This window comes from Acartia tonsa, chromosome 4, assembly GCF_053477335.1.
Source record: "Acartia tonsa isolate MP-2025a chromosome 4, ASM5347733v1, whole genome shotgun sequence".
Lineage (NCBI taxonomy): Eukaryota > Metazoa > Arthropoda > Copepoda > Calanoida > Acartiidae > Acartia > Acartia tonsa.
Window position 1 is genome coordinate 5334714 of NC_137263.1, and position 20595 is coordinate 5355308.

The 20595-nt window shown below is 38.7% G+C and overlaps 1 protein-coding gene and 2 long non-coding RNA genes across 4 annotated transcripts; 2 read left to right on the forward strand and 1 right to left on the reverse strand.

The window, feature by feature from the left end:
* Nucleotides 1–1672: 1672 nt before the first annotated feature.
* On the reverse strand, nt 1673–20591 carry LOC145315780 (uncharacterized). Of its 2 annotated transcripts, none has more exons than XM_080155865.1 (9): nt 20426–20591; nt 19804–20077; nt 18810–18914; nt 17909–17992; nt 17638–17728; nt 17313–17388; nt 16733–16874; nt 15940–16099; nt 1673–3811 (listed from the first exon to the last, which is right to left on the reverse strand). In XM_080155865.1, exons 1-9 carry the CDS (start codon nt 20589–20591, stop codon nt 3710–3712), a joined length of 1200 nt encoding a protein of 399 aa, XP_080011991.1. In that variant the 3' UTR covers nt 1673–3709. The 2 variants fall into 2 exon arrangements, with proteins under 2 accessions (XP_080011991.1, XP_080011992.1); XM_080155866.1 differs by having other exon boundaries at nt 2939–3811; nt 16733–16871.
* LOC145315786 (uncharacterized) lies at nt 4866–5708 on the forward strand. The gene is made up of 4 exons (XR_013878133.1): nt 4866–4931; nt 5148–5264; nt 5371–5437; nt 5580–5708. It is a non-coding gene; the product is annotated as an uncharacterized LOC145315786 (long non-coding RNA).
* Nucleotides 14467–15385, forward strand: LOC145315785 (uncharacterized). Its single transcript, XR_013878132.1, has 4 exons — nt 14467–14532; nt 14749–14865; nt 14972–15038; nt 15181–15385. It is a non-coding gene; the product is annotated as an uncharacterized LOC145315785 (long non-coding RNA).
* Nucleotides 20592–20595: the final 4 nt, after the last annotated feature.

Consider the following 20595-nt stretch of genomic DNA (forward strand, 5'->3'; position numbering starts at 1 on the left):
GGATTTTAATGAGGATTCCCATAAATTAAAGGAATGATCACATAAACCGATGCAATATTATGATAGGGAAAGACTTCGTCAATTTATCTTGCTAACATGGAAATCGTTTATCGGTCAGTTTGTTTAAGGGGAGGGGAGAATCGTTATCTTAGCCCGCTGTAAGTTTCAATTTATTAGAAAACCTGATAATCTGGTGTAAGATCTAAGTAATAATAAATCGTTCCCAGCAGATATCAGACACTAACAGTTTTTTAAGAGTATCTTAGCTGCTAAAAATTCTTTACAGACTATTCCTCACCTGCCGATGCTTTATAAACTTAACTAGCGGCTACGCCCCCCTAGAAGCCTCTAGGGGCACTTAACTTAGGAGGGGGGAAAGTCGACCTCATCCCATATCAAATTTGAGTTTTAAAAGAATAAAACAAAATATTTTTTTGGGGGAGCCCCCCCCAAGAAAATAGTTATTAACCTTCCCGGGACCTATGAGAAGCTACCCTCTTAAGGAGAACCCGATCGGTTCAGCGGTTAGCGAGATCCTTCGGTACAAATAAACACACACACAGACACACATCCTGTTACTTTATTATAAGGATATCAGTATCCCTTTGTGGCTGACAGCGATAATTATTTATTGAAAAGCCACATGTTAAATATAAATCAATCAAATAAATTTTATGTTAAATATATATATTTTTAAATTTCACGTTTGGAATGAGTAAACATATGATATAAATATTAAATATAATATAAATAATATAAACAAATAATAGGGTAGCAGACGATTTAATTAATATTAACTTTTAACTCCCCCCAAAAAAATGAAAGCAAAGAATATGTTCATGCAATACTAAATATAGATTAAAAATTACCCCTTTAAACTCTCTTATTTGCGTTATTTCTGTAATTTTTTTTTCTTCCTTAGCTTTATGAGATAATTGTATCAATAAAATTTAGTACAATTTTGGGATCTACTGCAGTTCACGGTAAAATATTGCTGGTAAGCAATATTTCCAAAAAATCTATGAATTTTAAAGGCTGCTAGCTGCCAAACGGCTGAACGTACAGATCATGCCCGCACACTGTTTGTATGCGGCATAAGAAGGAATAGCTATAAATCAATAATGCATAATTATCTCGCAGTGCAGAGAAATGCGCGAAAAAGACCTATTTTACGCGTTTTTTCTTCAGTAAAGCTTTCCCTGTGCATTATAGGATCTTGGCTATTCCAGATTATTTGTAGGAATTCTTATGCCGCTTAAAATGGTGTGCGGGTATGATCTGTACGTTCAGCCGTTTGGCAGCTAGCAGCCTTTAAAATTCATAATTTTTTGGAAATATTGCTTACCAGCAATATTTTACCGTGAACTGCAGTAGATCCCAATTTTGTGAAGTTTAATGTATTTAAGTTACTGTGTCACAAATTATTAGAACACAAAAGAAGAAGAATGCAAGATAAATAATTTTTTTTTCAGTATCCCTTCAGCGACCGCCAAACTAAACTACCAACTGCCTTCAGAAGTCATTCGCCGCTTGAATTTTGTAATTTTAGGTGTTGTCGGGTTTTTAAATAGGAATAGACGCAGGTTGCAAAATTAAATCAAGCTGGCGCTTTTCGACGGTTATGAAGTTTTTTTTTTTTTTTTTTGAAAAGCCTAAATCACAAGTAAGCTTCTTATGGATAAATCCAGTTGCCTATAGACCCAAATTGTGGAAACTGCCCATAACTTTAAAAAATAATATTACAAGGAATTCAATATTTCAAATGATCAGCTACGCTTAAAACGTCAGAAGAATGCGTTTATTGCGTTTATCCTGCCTTCAATTTCTTTTGCATTATAGCAATAACAATAGCATATAAGTATTGTATTAGGTTATTAAACAAGTTTGAATAGATATAACAGTAAAAACATTATCAGGAAACGAGTTCAATAAACAGTTGAATAACAAAATAAAAAGTTAAATTACATTCGTGGTTTGGAAATAGGCATTTCTCAACATCTTTGTATTGTACACATGAAATTAAATGACACATAATATTTGTACAACATAACATAACAATTTTAAGTGTCAATTAATCACATAAATAAAACTTTAAAAGATATTAAGAAATGCCATTTCGTTCTTTTAAAAAATCATGCTTTTTTATGCCACTTAAAATGTAACAAAAACAGTAATATGGAAAAAATCTTATTTTGGTACACATTATGATAAATATTTACTTCTTACTTAGGTTTAGGTATTAACCAAAAACAAAATATATTCGAGAAAAAAAATATTACTTGATTTCAGCTGATTTTTTGAGGGAACTACCTTAAAATTTAAAAGAATAGTCCCCCAAAACAGCTAAACTTGCGTAATATTTTCTCTCTCAAATTTATCAGTTTTTGGTTACAGCCGCCCCTAACTTCCACTGATAACAAAACCAAAAATCATATATAAACTTAAATGAAGAAAAAAACAACTGAAAGACAAATACTTTTGTACATTACTGGCAATAATAAATTTAAAAGGCAGAAAAGATATTGAAAAAAACCGTAAAACCAAGTGTTAAAAAAACATGTAGAAAACTAAAATTCAAGTAAAATCTAAAAGGAAGCTTTACTTAATTTTTTAGATGTTTCTAAATGTTTTACGGGGTCTCCAACATCAATCTTGCCTCCCTTTTAAATTATGTTCAAGCTTAAATATAAATCATTATGACATTCCCACATTTTTAAAATATGAATAAATAGAAATATATATTTGCTTTAAAATATCACAGTATTACTAACTAGCGGCTACGCCCCTAGAGGCCTCTAATGGCACTACTAAAGAAGGGGGAGTCGAATTTGATAACCCAATTTCTTATTTTAGATTTTAAAAGAAAAATTTTAAAAAATATTTGGGGTGTGGAACTTTTTTTGGGGGGGGGGCTGCAATCCCCCCCCATTATTTTTAATTTTTTTTTTTTTTTGGGGGGGGAGGAGGTATTTTTCATTTTTGGGGGGGTTGGGGGTGTCCAACCCCCTAAGAAAATAGTTATAAACCTTCCCGGGACTTAAGAGAAGCTACCCTGTTAAGAAGAACCCGATCGGTTCAGCGGTTAGCGAGATCCTTCGGTACAGACACACAGACAAACATCCTGTTACTGTAGTATAAGGATTATAGAGCATTTCTTACCATCTCTGTCATTTTTAGAAATTTGATTTTTTACTTGAAATGAAACAGAAACGAACTCTTAGGTTTGTAGCCTACTTAAATAAATGATTTGTGGTTCAATCCAAAAAAATCCGCACTTTGGACCATGCGCTTATTTGCAGTTATTTTTTGCTTCTTCTTCCAAAGGTTGAGCATTTCAATTATTTGAGTCCAAAGACTTTGATAATTGATAATTTGTACACTTAAAAAAATACATAATAAGTAGCACTACATACAAACAGACAGGCTTCTATATCAATTCTGAGTAAAAAGTTATCATTGGTTCAAACTGGACAAATGGTGAGATTTTAAAATACCCGTCACCTCATTTTTTTCATTAAGTTTTAATAAAAAAAGGCTTAGAATTCATGTAACGGCATAGATTCTGAAAAAAGTAAATATTCCTATTTATTTTAAGAATAAAGATCCATAAATACCCTCTTTTACCTTAATAAAAAAAAAACATCAGAAAATTCTATATTGATAGATCTAGAATATATAAAAATGAAGGTTTTTATTCTTAGTTAGTGGACTACAGCTCCATACATCTTTCATCGTCCATATACTGAAGAGGTTCACTGATCTCTGGAGCTGAGTTCCTGCGTTGTAGCCCAACACTGGGTAGGATTTCGTCCTGGAAAAAAGAAAATAATGTTTAATAATGCTTCCAACACCAAATATATCAAAAGTTAAAAAAAGTAATATTTATGTTTAACGCGACGGTATATGATTATCATAAAAGAGGCAAAATGCTTCCAGCACAGTGTTATACCTCTAAATTCGTTTGAGTTCCAATGTTATACAGGGGGTGTATATTCTGCACAAGATATATTTTTTTTACCCGGCTACAAATTTTTTTATTTTGTTTCCCCCCCTAGTTTTTTCTCACCAAGTAGGGGGGGAAATGGAAAAATATTTAAAGAACTCTATATTTTATTTATTTTAACCCTCTTACCACACATTTTTTTAGTTTTTTTTTCACCAAGGAGAGGGGGCGGGGGAAATGGAAAAAATGTTTTCAGTTTTCTTACTTTTTACCTACATTCCCCCCCCCCTGTTTTATATTTAGAAGGAATCCAGTCAAATCACCCCACGAAGACTGAGAGAAGGCTTCCCTAACAAGGCCAAAGTTTAGTAATCTAAAATATGTTAAAGTAAATTCACGCAACCTATTTCTTCACCATAGAGCAAAAAATATGTATCGGAAATAATGCTAATTACTTACAAAACTTAAATTTATATTAAATTGTAATTGTTTAATGCAAAAGCCATTTTTATTTTCAAATTCATTTTTAGCAAAGAATATTTAATTTTGTAAAAAATAATATGAAATATTATCCAATCTATGTATGTGATTAATCTATGACGCGCAAGCGTTCAAATCTCTATATTCGTTGTATCAGTCTAACGTCAGCCATCTTAATATAAGCAAGGAAAAATAGTCTATCTAAAAGTTTAAAGAAAATTGTTATTTTTTGGTACAAAATATACATTTAAATCAATTCAAAGCATTTATAAAATTAATTTGAGCTTTTTACTTCCAAGTTTATTAGTTTTTAACAACTTATTTTGTCTCTTTTAAGTAAAAATTGGTTAAATTAACTATCGTTAAAATTGTAATATATATATATGTAAAAAGTGATAAAGAAACCTATATCTACATCAAATAATATGGGCTAATCCATTTCAGAAAGTGCTAACGAGTGAAAAAGTTCTCAAAATGTAATATTAATTTGTCTCTGCTGAGATACAAGGTAAAACAAATATTAAAAATAGTCAATTCATTCACCCAGCGAAGCCGTATATGCAAAGATTTCATTTAAACCAAAGTTGAAGATATAATTCCATTGAATTCACTGTTCCTATTTAATTGTAAAGAACCAATAAATGAGTACCGTAACGGCCTCCAAGTTAACTTTAAAAAGCATTGTAGTCCATTAAAAGTTTGGGCTTAATTTGATATTATTAAGGCCTGGAATTAGCTGAGCCTGTTGAGAGTGGATCTGCCCTCTTTATCTTCAGTGGAGAAGCTTGTTGGTGCCCCTCGTGACGGATCAGAGGGAAAGCTTGAGCACAGAGAACCATAGGTAAAATGTTGTTGATTGAATAACTACCTAATGAAATTTGGAATCAAAGTTATAGTGTAGATTGCTGCCTATCCAAATATCACCTAATTATGGTTTTTCGTTACAGGATTCACCAAGTGGAACAAAGAACTTGGAACCAATAGCGAAAAAGGAGATCCTTCGCTAAAATTAAGGTACAGAATACTCACCTTTATATTAATTCCTTCAAATTAATTAGAAAGCCTCAAAGTCAAAGCTTAAAAAACACAGAGTTACTCTTGATTATTCTATAAATGGTGCTCCTTCTAACATAAAATATATGATTGATGTTTTTAGACTGAAATTCTGCCACTGTAACACCGATTCATATGGAGTTATCCTCAAATCTGGCTTGTGGTCTGAAGTATTAAGTCCTTGACTGCCGTGGAATTGTTCTGTATTGATTACTGCTGTGGATATTTGCTGTTGGTTATGTTGATGAGATTATCTGATAAGCCTGTAGTTCTGGAAATTATTAAGTGGAAAGAGCTGGATTCGAGAAGTAAGTTTTACATTCTTTGACTAATGAACCATTGGATTATTTTAATGAAATGCACTATTCTGAAAAGCCCGAAATCAAAATAAAAGACTTTAAAAAGAAACTAAGAAAGCAATGCAAATTTTAGTATTTTAACTCTGTATTATACTTTATTGTTTTATTTGTAGTTCATTTATAACAACCTAATTCTGTGATTTTATTTTAGGTTGTTTAAAACCGCTGTATTCTACCTGAATAAACGAGTATTGAAAGCTTCATTGATTGTTTTAATGGCAGTTGTTCATTCTGGGACACCTGCCGCACTGCTACATCTCTAACTAGTGGGTTGTAGTACAGTTTTAAACAATAGTTCGCTACCCAGAGCAACCTATGAGCTACACGAGCCCCAGAGACGCCTCCTCATCGCCGCCGGAATTCCATGGTTACCGCAGTTCGAGTATAGCACGAGCTGAGGGAGTGTACGAGGAGACAGACTCCAGAGTAAACGATTTGATCAACGGGATCAGGGACAGAAGATCATATACTGACCAACGCCACCAGAACGATGTTGATAGAGACACGAATTGGAGTTATGGAGACCTGAGTGTGGCTGGTATTCAACAGCTGCGAACCTCCACAGAGCAATCAGTGTTTAGAAACGACAATTTTGGCAACGGTGTTTAGTCAGCATCACAACCTTCGAAGAACCAGTGAATGTCAGTGCCCGCCAGGACAAGCCTGTGACTGCGAGGTGTTTGCGACTGGTGACGAGGAACGGCCGGAGTCACGTGTAAGTCAAGCAACTGTTGTAGCGGCGTGTGACCCAACACAGCCGTTGGTGCCACCAAGGACGCCAACCCCGCCGCCAAGAGTGCCGACACCGCCGGTTAGAGTGCCGACATCGCCAGCTAGAGAGCCGCCACCGCCGGTACAGCTGCAGGCAGGCCTGCAACCTTTGCCGCCGCCGGAGCAGCAACAGCCGCCGCCGAAAGCCAGTGATAAACGCCGCAGTAAAATGGCAAAGGCTCAAATAAAGAAACATATTGATGTTATTGAAAGAGTGACTTTCACCTGGGACAATAATCTGGTGTTTATAAACCCAGCTCATGTCCCAACAGCCCAGGCTGAAACAATAAACAGTGAAGTTCATACATTAGTGAATGAATTATCAAATGCTGTAGTGTTTTTCAAAAGCAACCCTTGTGATGAGTTCACCGAGGATGACAGTATCAATTCAAGCGAATGTCTGGCACACTTAAACGGCCTCAGGAAGCAACTGTGGGAAGCCCAGGAGTTAAGGAGGAAGGAGGATGCAAGGATACAGCCGCCCCAGCCGCAGCCGCCATCTGAGAGTGCCGCCGCGGTAAATCAGGCGTCCTCTGTACACCGGCAACGCTTAGATTATGGTTTGAAGAATTTGAGTGACAACACTATGTATGTGACCAGCGCATACAAACAGTTGATGAAGTTAAAGACGAGGGCCACCAACGAGATCAAAGGAGGGGAAACCTTGTTCAAGCAGGCTTCGGAGCAACACAGAGACTTCCAAAAGAAGATAAGTGACCTGTTAAAGTGTGCAACGAGTTGCGGAGATTGCAGTGCCGTAGAGATGTTGGACGAAGCTGAGCAGAGCTGCATAAATGCCCAACGAATGGCCAGAGCCCACCTTGATGTGCTGTATGACGAAGCTGGACTTGCGCCTGGAACTAACGATGCTGGTGTCAACAAGGTCAAGCTCAAACCTCCCACTTTTAGTGGTGAGTCGGGCCACGGCAACCTCGACTTTTATAGTTTCCAAACACAGATGGAGCTATTCTTTGAAACAATGGGTGGATTCAACGAGCACGAGAAATACCTAAAGCTTAAATTTGAATGCGTGGTTGGTATCGCAAAGGACTGTATCCTCAACCTAGAGACGTACAAGGAAGCCATGGATCACCTGAAGGTAGTGTACGGCAAGCCTGAACTGTTATTTTCCGCGAAATCAAGCGAAATCAAAGCCTGTGGATCCTGCCCGGATAACTTGTTTGAAAAACGCAGCTGGCTGATAAAAGTTGAGCAGAAGCTTGTAGCACTCACCAAGCTAGCTACACAACATAAGATCCTGGATATGTATGAGTCGTCACCGGTATTGGCTGTCCTGTCAGGTGCGTTGTTGAAAGATGACCTCATTGAATTTCACAAGATTCTGTTGGCTGAGAAAAGAACTGACCCTGGTACCAGACAGACCAAGTCTATGATGATCAAGACCCTGACACAATTTCTGCAGACCATGTTGTGGGAGGTCACGGCTAAAATAGATATCATGGTGACGTCTGGCACACGTTACTATGACAGCAGCAAGTCAAGGAAACAAGTCACATCCAAGTACAGTGTGATGCCAGCAGATTGTGAGTTGAGCAGTGATGGAGAAGGAGTTGTTAATACGGCCGCCCAAGCTATTGAAAGTTCCGCCGGTTCCGCAAAAAGCTATGTTACCGCTGAAGCAAGTTCAGCTGGTGCCGATCCGGCTGCGGCCAACAACGGGTCCGTGTCCCACGCCAACAACAAGGAAAAGAAGAAGGCTAAAGATAAAGACAAGAAGACAAGTGGCGATGCTGCTGCCGCCATTATGATGAACAAGAGCAGACAGGCGAAACAGGTTAAGTGTAGATTGTGCCCAGGTTCACATACATCCCTGGCGTATTGTGAAGTGTTCCAAGAAACTCGTGTCAAGAGAAGGTTCGGTAGGACGGTGAAAGCAGAGGCATGCTACAGATGTCTGAGATTAGATGCCAAGTTTGACATGAAGAATAGGGAGGCCTGGTTCAAAGAACACGAACCGTACTGTGACAGCAAGTGGATCTGCAATGAAGGAACCTGTAAGGACAAGCCAGATGTGTGGAAGAACCATATCGCCATCTGCACCTATCACCTGGAAGCCAACATGGAGAAGGAGGCAGAGTTTAAACGTTCCCTGGACGAGAAGCTGCTACCAACCGATGTCAGGTTTTTCTTTGCCAGTTATCATGCTTTGCCCGACAAAGGTGACAGAGATGTATATGCGAGTTTCGCCGCCAGCGGCGGCCGAGGTAAAGTTGATGACGTCATAGTGGAGCCAAGTATACAGAACCAGCCCATATACATGTTGCAATATGTAAAAGGAACCAACGGTGAGAAGCTGCTCCTGTTTTACGACAACGGTTGCTATGGAGCCTGCCTGAGCACACGGGCATGTGCGTCGTTGGATACAGAGACGCAGCGGCCTGGCCCCACCGCCCTTGAGGTAGCTGGCGGCCAGAGGGTTGAGATCCCCTATGGCATTGAACGTTTCTGGCTGCCGATGGTAAGTGAAGATGGTAAAAGACGGGTTGCGACCATTGAAGGCCTGCAAATGGACAAAGTTAGCACACGTTTCCCAGAGTGGCCGCTGAAACAGGTATGGGAAGAACTTAATGCCGTCTTTACTAAGAGCCATCCTGCCGCAAAGATGCCGACAACTGAACCTGAAATTGGAGGACAGCCGGTTGATATCATGATTGGCATTCAATACAACTTATATTACCCACAGGTGGTACTTACCTTGCCAGGTGGACTCTGCATTATGAAATCCAGGTTGGCTGGATATGGAGGCCACAACGGGATATTAGCTGGACCACATGAAGTTTGGAAAGATGTTATGAGCCGCGCTCATCTGATGGGACCTGCTGCATTTTTAACTGCAGAGTTTAAAGCATATAGATATCAGAGAGACTGTTTGTTTTCCAACAATGGGATGATTCATGAAAGTGCCGCAACCTTTGATCACCATCATGAGGTATGTTCGCATTATGCTGGAGCCGAGAACCCCTTAATGGATGAGGATGATGTGTTTGTCCATCACGTTTTTGCCGCCGGACCAAGTAAGATGCTCAAGGAATACCAGATGATAGACCAGATAGGTGCAGATATGTCATACCGTTGTGTCAAGTGCCGCGTCTGTTCCGAGTGCAAGAAAGGTGAGCGAGTGGAGAAAGAATCATTGTTGGAAGAACGTGAACAACATGACATAGAGCAAAGTGTCAGCTATGATGCCGAACAGAGGAGGTTATTTGCTTACCTGCCGTTTACTGAGAATCCTGAATCAGCTTTGGCAGATAATACCTATGTTGCCGAAAAGATATTGGGCACTCAGGTTAAGTTAGCCAACAAGAGTGAAGTTGCCAGAGAGGAGATCCTGCGGAGTTTTAACAAGTTGGCGGATAATGGGTTTGTAGCACCATTAGCGTCGCTGCCGCCAGAGGAACAGGTGGAGGCCAGAAAAGCTGGATATGTGATTCCGTGGCGCATTGTCCATAACAGCCACAGTATATCCACCCCGGTTCGGCTTGTGTTTGACGGCAGTTCCAAGACCAAGACAGGCAAGAGCCTGAATGACATATTATGTAAGGGAAGTAACCAGCTGGCTAATTTGTTGCACTTGTTGATTGGATTCAGATGCGGAGGGGCTGCCCTTAGCGCCGACATCCGGATGGCATACAATTCCGTGTTCCTGCAGCCGCAGCATTATAGATATCACAAGTTCCTGTGGATTGATGGATTGTCCCTGCTTGGAGCAGTTATTGTTTACGTGGTCAGAACAATTATTTATGGGATCAAGAGTTCAGGAAACCAAACCATCCACGGTTTCAAGATGGTTGCGGACATAGCTGAAGCCAAACAACCAGAGCTTCGGATTGGAGCAGCCGTGATCCGAAAGAAAGCCTACATGGACGATATTGTTTCTGCCCACTGTGATGAGAAGACACGCGACTTAGCAGGAGAGCAGCTGGTAAAGGTATTAGAAATGGGCCAGCAGTCGGTCAAAGCGGTCACGAGGAGTGGACACGACCCGGATGAACAAGTGTCTGTAGATGGAGAAAGTGTTGGGCTCATTGGGTATTGTTGGCGGCCGAAGGAAGACACAATATCCCTCGAGGTGAAACCTTTGTTCCTGGGAAAAAAGAAGCGAGGTAAAGTGCCAGAAGAAGTGACCGGTGACCTGAAGGAAGCGCTGCGGGTCATGTTCACAAAAAGGATTCTGTTGGGCAAAACCATGGAGTGCTGGGACCCTCTCGGGTTAGTGTCACCGAGGTCCAATAAACTAAAAATTGACATGTGTTCCATCTGTTCACTGGGGACAGAGTGGGACGAGATCCTGCCGGACAACTACCTAGACACTTGGGTGGAAAATTTGATGATGGTCCAGCAACTAAGAAACATACGATTCACACGTAGTGTATTCTGTAACCCTGTGGATGTAGAGCATGGGGTTGAATTGATTGTGTCTACAGATGCAAGTCAGGTGCTAGCTGGTAGCGTCGTCCACGCAAGAATGAAGTTGTTGTCAGGCGGGTTTGTAACCAGAATGGTGGCGTCCAAGTCAAAGCTGACCACCAAACTAACCATCCCCAAAGCTGAGATGACAGCATGTGCCATGGGATGTGTATTGGCCCACCTAGTTAAACTTAATTTTGAGAATTATGTCAAGAAGATCACCTATGTTACAGATTCAATGGTTGCGCTATACTGGATCCACTGTGATACACGACCACTGCAGACTGGCATCCGCAACCTGGCGATTGAGGTAAGGCGATTCTGTGACGTGACGAGTTGGCGCCACGTTGAGTCAGCACAGAACATAGCTGATATATTAACTAGACCTGATGGATCCCCAGAGATTGGGCCTGGATCGGAGTGGCAGGATGGAAAGGCTTGGATGAGCAGGCCAGAGTCAGAGTGGCCAACGAGAAGTATTGATGAGATTACCCTTGACCAGGACACGAAAGTTGCGGCGCTGAAGGAGATGAGGAACAAAGAAAGCCGTGGGCTGGTGCTGGCTAATTTTTCGGCGAGGATGGTTGAGAGGTACGAGTTTTCACATTACTTGGTTAACCCGAGTAAGGTCCCGTGGGATAGGTATGTCCGGCTGATTGCTGTATGTTTAAAGATTGTTGATATTTGGCGGCGGAGGAGCAGCAACAAGTTTAGTGTTGTGTCTGGCACTGTGTTGGTGGATGTTGATGAGCATGTTTTGAAGAGAGCGGAAAAATATGTTTTTAGCAAGACTACGGCAGAGGTAACTAAATTCAACAGTCGAGACAAGTTAAAAAGCATTGGCACAGTTAAGGATGGCATTATGTACCACCATGGGAGGATCTTACCGGGAGGCAACGATGCATTGGCGGAAAATATGCTGGATCTAGAGAAGTTGGCCTTTGCCAAGCCTGTGCTGGACAGGTACAGTCCGGTGGCGTACAGTATCATGCGTCACTGCCATGAGAATGTGACGCACCATGGAGGATCCATTGCAACATTGAGAAGGAGCAGAGAACACGCCTTTATCTTAGAGGGCAACTCTTTGGCGATTGAGGTAAAAAAGAACTGTTTCTTTTGTCGGCGATACAAGGCCAAGGAGATAGAGAGAGAGTTTGGTGCTGTAGACCCGTGCCGGTTGAAGATAGCGCCGGCATACACAACTTGTATGATTGACTTGTTTGGGCCTGTAGAAGGAAGATGCAGTTATGGCACACATAGATTTCCGATGAAATTGTGGGCGGCGGTGTACAAGTGTCCGGCGACGCTGGCTGTGGCGGCGTATAGTATGACTGGGTATGACACAGAAAGTTTTTTGTTAACCCTTACCCGCCACATTAATCGGTATGGCATCCCATGTCTAGTCAAGATAGATAATGGCACCCAGCTAGTGAGAGCTTTCGAGACAGCTGACATATGTGTAGCCAGTGTGCAGAACCTGTTGAACCAGGAGAAGGGCGCCAAATTAACGGTTGAGCTTGCTCCCGTTAAGAGTTCGAATTACCAAGGAGTGGTAGAGAGGTCGATACGGTCCATCAAGGAGATTCTCAATGTGGCGTTCAAGGGGCTGAAGTTCACGCCGTTGGAGTTTGAGACAGCGTTGTCGTTCTGTTGTAACGATTTGAACTCGATGCCTTTGTGTTTAGGATCGAGGTATCAGAACATTGATCAACTGGATTTGATAACTCCATCCAGGTTATTGTTGGGCAGGAATAATAACAGAGCACCTGGGGGCCAGTTAACGGTGGAAAGGCCTGGCAAGATGTTGGAAGCCATGGAGGATGTGGAGAGATCCTGGTGGGAAGCGTGGAAAGAGTTGAAAGTTGGTGAGTATGTACCAAAGCCCAAGAAGTGGAGTAAAAATATTGGAGAGGTTGGGGTAGGAGACATAGTCCTGTTCCGTAGAGATGGCAGTAGCCCCCTAGGTACGTGTATATGGAGGATTGGCAGAGCCAGAGAAGTGCACGTATCTAGGGATGGGCACGTACGAGAGGTGACGATAGAGTATAGAAACCACGGGGAGAAGGATATGAGGACAACCAAGCGAGCGGTGAGAGGCCTGGCGGTGGTGCACCAGGAGCACGAGTTAGAGCTTGGAGGACAGCTGGCGGAGGCAGATGTTGAGGCAGTCCATCTCCAATGGGTCCGTAAGTACAGCACATAGTTCTATCCTTTCTCTCAATCTTTCAATTTATCATGTTTTCAAATTTTCAAACTCTCAATCTATCAATTTATCAATCTATTAAATTGTAAAATCACGCGACAAGTGCTCCGTGACCAAAGTAAAACATAAGACAATTGCTCTGTGTTATTAATTAAACAATGCCAAATTTTATCAAAGTTTTAGTAAAGTACAAAGTTTTACCTGATTTTAAAATTATGTAATGTTCAATTAAAACTATAGCTCAAAGTAAAAGTTCAAATTTTATTTTCTGTCAAAGTTCAAAGTTCAAAGTTAAAACTATAGTTCAAAGTAAAAGTTCAAAAATTTTATTTTCTGTCAAAGTTAAAAGTTCAAAGTTAAAACTACAGTTCAAAGTAAAAGTTCAAAAAACTATAGTTCAAAGTAAAAGTTCAAAGATTTATTTCTGTCAAAGTTCAAAGTAAAAGTTCAAATTTTATTTTGTCAAAGTTCAAAGTTAAAAATATTGTCAAAGTTCAAAGTTCAAAGTTCAAAGTTCAAACTGGTTCTGTGAGCTCCGTAAGGGCCGGAACTGAAGACACCTGGGATGATTTTCGTGGATTTTTTGCTTGGGGGAGTGTTTTATATTTAGAAGGAATCCAGTCAAATCACCCCACGAAGACTGAGAGAAGGCTTCCCTAACAAGGCCAAAGTTTAGTAATCTAAAATATGTTAAAGTAAATTCACGCAACCTATTTCTTCACCATAGAGCAAAAAATATGTATCGGAAATAATGCTAATTACTTACAAAACTTAAATTTATATTAAATTGTAATTGTTTAATGCAAAAGCCATTTTTATTTTCAAATTCATTTTTAGCAAAGAATATTTAATTTTGTAAAAAATAATATGAAATATTATCCAATCTATGTATGTGATTAATCTATGACGCGCAAGCGTTCAAATCTCTATATTCGTTGTATCAGTCTAACGTCAGCCATCTTAATATAAGCAAGGAAAAATAGTCTATCTAAAAGTTTAAAGAAAATTGTTATTTTTTGGTACAAAATATACATTTAAATCAATTCAAAGCATTTATAAAATTAATTTGAGCTTTTTACTTCCAAGTTTATTAGTTTTTAACAACTTATTTTGTCTCTTTTAAGTAAAAATTGGTTAAATTAACTATCGTTAAAATTGTAATATATATATATGTAAAAAGTGATAAAGAAACCTATATCTACATCAAATAATATGGGCTAATCCATTTCAGAAAGTGCTAACGAGTGAAAAAGTTCTCAAAATGTAATATTAATTTGTCTCTGCTGAGATACAAGGTAAAACAAATATTAAAAATAGTCAATTCATTCACCCAGCGAAGCCGTATATGCAAAGATTTCATTTAAACCAAAGTTGAAGATATAATTCCATTGAATTCACTGTTCCTATTTAATTGTAAAGAACCAATAAATGAGTACCGTAACGGCCTCCAAGTTAACTTTAAAAAGCATTGTAGTCCATTAAAAGTTTGGGCTTAATTTGATATTATTAAGGCCTGGAATTAGCTGAGCCTGTTGAGAGTGGATCTGCCCTCTTTATCTTCAGTGGAGAAGCTTGTTGGTGCCCCTCGTGACGGATCAGAGGGAAAGCTTGAGCACAGAGAACCATAGGTAAAATGTTGTTGATTGAATAACTACCTAATGAAATTTGGAATCAAAGTTATAGTGTAGATTGCTGCCTATCCAAATATCACCTAATTATGGTTTTTCGTTACAGGATTCACCAAGTGGAACAAAGAACTTGGAACCAATAGCGAAAAAGGAGATCCTTCGCTAAAATTAAGGTACAGAATACTCACCTTTATATTAATTCCTTCAAATTAATTAGAAAGCCTCAAAGTCAAAGCTTAAAAAACACAGAGTTACTCTTGATTATTCTATAAATGGTGCTCCTTCTAACATAAAATATATGATTGATGTTTTTAGACTGAAATTCTGCCACTGTAACACCGATTCATATGGAGTTATCCTCAAATCTGGCTTGTGGTCTGAAGTATTAAGTCCTTGACTGCCGTGGAATTGTTCTGTATTGATTACTGCTGTGGATATTTGCTGTTGGTTATGTTGATGAGATTATCTGATAAGCCTGTAGTTCTGGAAATTATTAAGTGGAAAGAGCTGGATTCGAGAAGTAAGTTTTACATTCTTTGACTAATGAACCATTGGATTATTTTAATGAAATGCACTATTCTGAAAAGCCCGAAATCAAAATAAAAGACTTTAAAAAGAAACTAAGAAAGCAATGCAAATTTTAGTATTTTAACTCTGTATTATACTTTATTGTTTTATTTGTAGTTCATTTATAACAACCTAATTCTGTGATTTTATTTTAGGTTGTTTAAAACCGCTGTATTCTACCTGAATAAACGAGTATTGAAAGCTTCATTGATTGTTTTAATGGCAGTTGTTCATTCTGGGACACCTGCCGCACTGCTACATCTCTAACTAGTGGGTTGTAGTACACCCCCCCTCCAACCACTTATTTTTTATTCCACCCCCCCCCCCTGAGCCGGGGATCCCATGTAGAATATACACCCCTGATGTTATAGCCACTCTACTCCCCCCCTGCCACACACACCGTATCAAAAACTAACCAGTTAAGTTCCAAATCTAATTTCATATAAATCTTTGATAAACAGTCTGACGAATGTTAGATATGAAGTAGGAAGGCAACACAAATATTACCTCAGATTGAGGTGAGGTTGATAACTCAGGTGCTTCCGCGGAGGAGAGTGGACTGTGTGTCCTGCCTCCAGAGGCTGACAGAGGACTGTAGGTTCTCCCTCCAGATGATGAGCGACCAAGTAACATATCTTCCATTTCACCAGTTACAAGATTTTCGTGACTAAATAAATATCATTAAATTAACTAAAACCAAACTGAAAGATTTATAAGGGGGGCAGCGGTTCTGACACTTTTGCGTAAACAGTGATTATAGGCTTTTTCTTTGGAGTGAGAGGATAGATTATTTCACAAAAAAAAAGTTCCTTTTGGGATGTAGTTTTCCTATTTAAAAAAAAAATTTGGATTTGGCCTCCAGGTTGTCTCTGGACTGGACAGGTAAAAATTAAAAGAAAAGATTTTTTTGAAGAGTGAGAGTTCAACTTATAAAACAAAATATGCATCTTTTTGAATTTTATTTACGTATTTGAAGATAAAAGATGCATAGGTAGGTATTTTGTTTATTAAGTTGAACTTTCACTCTTGAAAAAAAAATCTTTTTTTTCATTTTTACCTGTCCAGAGACAACCTGGAGGCCTAGAGCATCTGAACCTGGAGGCCTAATCCAATTTTTTTTAATAGAAAAACTACAACCCAAAAGGAAACTTTTTTGTGAAATAATCTATCCTCTCACTCCAAAGACAAAGCCTATTATTACTGTTTACGCAAGTGTCAGAACCGCTGCCCCCCCCCCCCCTTATAAGATATATATTTAATAGGTATAGAATTTATTTGATGTTAAAAAGGAAAAAATTACCTTGAATAGGGTGTGCTAGTGACCTCACTATAACATCTTGACCGGCCACCCCTAGCTGCACCTCCTCGCAGTGCGTTATTTATGAGATCTGGAAGGAAACCTCCAGGCGGCTTCCAGAGAACCAGGGCTGTACTGTTACCTGCTAAGTTTATAGGCTATACAAAAAGTATGATTCCAAATGGACGCTTTCGTCAAGAAATTACATTTTTTATTCTATCCGTACATTTTCAAATAAAATCTTAGCCTATAATGTTTTTTTCTTAAATTAGATCAAAATAAGTCTACCGGAGAATTGCGCAAGAAGAGTAAAAGGTCATTCACGCCAAGGGATTTAGCAATTTACTTCAACTGGAATGGGATCAGGGGCGGAAAATATATTTTCAGCTTAAAATGGGTAAGTTAGGGTTATGACAGACTAGTTCTTAAATACGTTTAAATTTAAGATAATGGGGTAGGGGAAGGTTTCTGTGGTCCAATTATCAAACCAAGTTAGGATTATATCAATGTTCACAAAAAAACGTATTCTTTTCAATACAGTAGCTGCGCTATTAAAAATATATTTTTTTTATTGATTTACTACCTGCTCTAGCACTTGGTCTATATCTAGACAACAAAGTTTCTGGTAACCCACTAGCTGACTTCACTTTCTTCAAATCCTAAGCAGAAATGTATATTTGGGTTTGTCCTGAAACCTGCACAAAATCTGTTTTTGCTTCTTACCTCCTCCACCCTGCCCTGATGGCTATGGGCGATGCAACTATATACAGCAATAGCATGATTTCAATTTAGATTTATAAAACTATTGTATTGTTCATAAAATGATAAACTATTTGTTTAAAATAAAATTTGTGTAATCATATGGGTAGCTTTTAATTTTTGAAAGAGAAGCTTTATTAATAACTTACCTCATGTAGTGTTAACCTAAGCTGCGGTTGACGCTGCCTACATGGCAACTTTCTGCTGCGGCGAATTCGCTGCGGAAGAATCACATCATCACTTAAATTATAATATTATGAAATTATGTTAATCATAAATTCCTAAATTCATAAGAATATTTTTATTATTTGATACAGCAGTGTTTTAAGCATCTCCAAATCTTTTTTTTTTACTTCAGTGTGATGATTATATAATATGAAAATAGAGGAGAGAAAAAATAGTGAAAAACCTAGTACTTACTTTATGGCTTGATTTGAAAACTTGCACTCAAGTTCTTCAAGGGCTTCTAAATTTATAGCCTCTGCAACATCACGGTTCAAGTCTCTGAAAGAAAATATTGATCAACTTGGGTTATTACCTATCTTTATATTTTTTTTGTTGCTTTCAAAATGAAATCCAAGTTGTAATAACTCGTCCCTCATCATAAGTATTTCTAGTTTGCCAAATAGATAGACGACTGTTTTCTTTTGTTGTTATAAAGAATATTATTCTTTCTAACTAGTGTCCAGTTTTCTGTCCGTCGTTCCGCCGTTAATGCTATCGGTAAAATTTATTATCTAGAGGGAAAGTTCACTCGGCTTCTATTAGTCTGACGTTTGAATTTTTGTGATTTACTTTCAGGAAATGTGATTTCTTTATAGTTATTTAAGAAAATAGTTGAATTCTTATGTAAATATTCTTCTCACTGTTGAGCTTCTTCTCTATAAAAGGGGGGAGGCGGATGTGCCACTTTTTGAAACTAAAACTAAAAGTCAAGGGAACTCAACGAAAATAAGAGTTACAGGTCTGAGATTTTGCATGGCAGTTGCTTTATAGGGTTACAATATGGAACAGTGAAGAAACGGCAAACGAAAACCGCCGAGAAATTGCAAAAAAATTCGGCGGGAAACGGCGGTTTTCGGCGGTTGCGCCGCCGTTTCTTCACAGTTCCATATTGTACCCCTATAAAGCAACTGCCATGCAAAATCTCAGACCTGTAACTCTTTTTTTGTCGAGTTCCTTTGTTGTCTTTTAGTTTTGGTTTCAAAAAGTGGCACATCCGCCTCCCCCCTTTTAAAAGAAGACACCCTTCTTAAATGCTTTGCTACTTATGATTATTAACATTTATTGTTTTCTAATGATAATTTAAGTAAAAATTAACCTTTTAGCAACTTTACAGGTTGGCGGAGAGATATAGAGTTCAGACATGGTCTGGGCAACAAAGTCTTCTGACAAATGCAGTTTTCTTTGAGGTTCAAGGCTGGATCTAAATAAACAAAACATTTCAAATTTTCCATATTAACAAGATGTAAACTTATTGACCCCCAAAAGCCTAGTAAAAGGGGTGTAAGCACTCGAGGCACCTGCAAACAGTGATGTCAATATTTTATTGTTGAACTAGAGGCCTCTAGGGGCACTTGAGGATGGGGGAGTCGAATTTGATAACCCAATTTTTTATTTTAGATTTTAAAAGAAAAATTTAAAAAAATATTTTAGGGGGTGTAATTTTTTTTTTTTGGGGGGGGTATTTTTAATTTTTTGGGGTTGGGGGTGTCCCACCCCCCAAGAAAATAGTTATAAACCTTCCCGGGACCTATGGGAAGCTACCCTGTCAAGGAGAACCCGATCGGTTAAGCGGTTAGCGAGATCCTTCGGTACAAACAGACAGACAAACAAACAGACAAACATCCAGTTACTTTAGTATAAGGATATACCAAGTTTTCGGGAATTTCTTTTGAAAGCTCATTGCTTTTTATAGTACTAGCGTTTATGCCCCTAGAGGCCTCTAGTGGTATCGTAAATGTTTTTTTTTTATTTCAAATATGTAATTTGAGAAAAAATTTGTCTATGTTCAGTCACTACGCAAAAGCGAGAATGTTTTTTAAATGTTTTGTCATTTATCTTGGGAGGGTGGTGGTATCCTCCACAAAAATAGTTATAAGCCTTCCCGGGACATGTGAGAAGCTACCCTGTTAAGGAGAACCCGATCGGTTCAGCGGTTAGCGAGATCCTTCGGTACAGACAAACAAACAAACAAACAAACATCCTGATTAAACTTTATTATAAGGTTTAATGTATACCCTTGATTCCGTATGAAATTATCTATTATTACTTTTTTTTTTGCAAAATTAAGAAGTAAAAAAATAACAACTTACCCATCCTCTAATGTAGACGGAGATAACTGAGAACTGTATTGTTGTTGGGAATTATTTATCAATGGTTTTCGTTTGTAAGGCCGGCTAGCGCTAACACCAAATCCATTAAGGCCGCCAGCAGTAGAGGAGGGAACTGAAGGTTGTAATCCAGCTTTTCTCGGAGGATTACAGGTAACAGGATGACCATTGACAGCACTCCCACCCAGAGGTCCAGTGCTTAGGACAAGACCATTACTGCCACCTGTCGTTGTTGTCACTGATGAATTTATATTCCCTGTAAGAAAGGTTTAGGTAAGTATTGATTTTTGACATGCTTTGTAAAAGTAATTTATCATGGAGACAGCCTAACACATACAATCGACAGATATGATTTCAATGATATGAAGTAGCAGAGGATTGAAAAGGCTGAAAATACAATTTGATTGCGATTCAAATGATTTGGTTTACTTTTAGTGTGTATAAAGTGTAATGATTTGTGCCAGTTTGTGAGCTAAGACATATCATTTTCTCTTATTGATGCGCATCAGAACATTTCTAGACAATGGCTCTTTCTATTCAAAATCAAAATTATAGTATTTACTACCGAAATTTTGTCTGAAAATTTGATAAGCTGTATTTCTACCTGAATTAGTTGGTACAGGTCTAACTGCTTGAGGAATAAACTGGTTAGGCGGAGGCACAGTCGCAATCGGTGTAAAGCCAAAGTCAAGACTTTGCGATGTCAAGCCACCGTTCAATACACTTGGCCGTAGCACACTCTGCTCAACTATTCTTTCAGATCCTGACATTGTT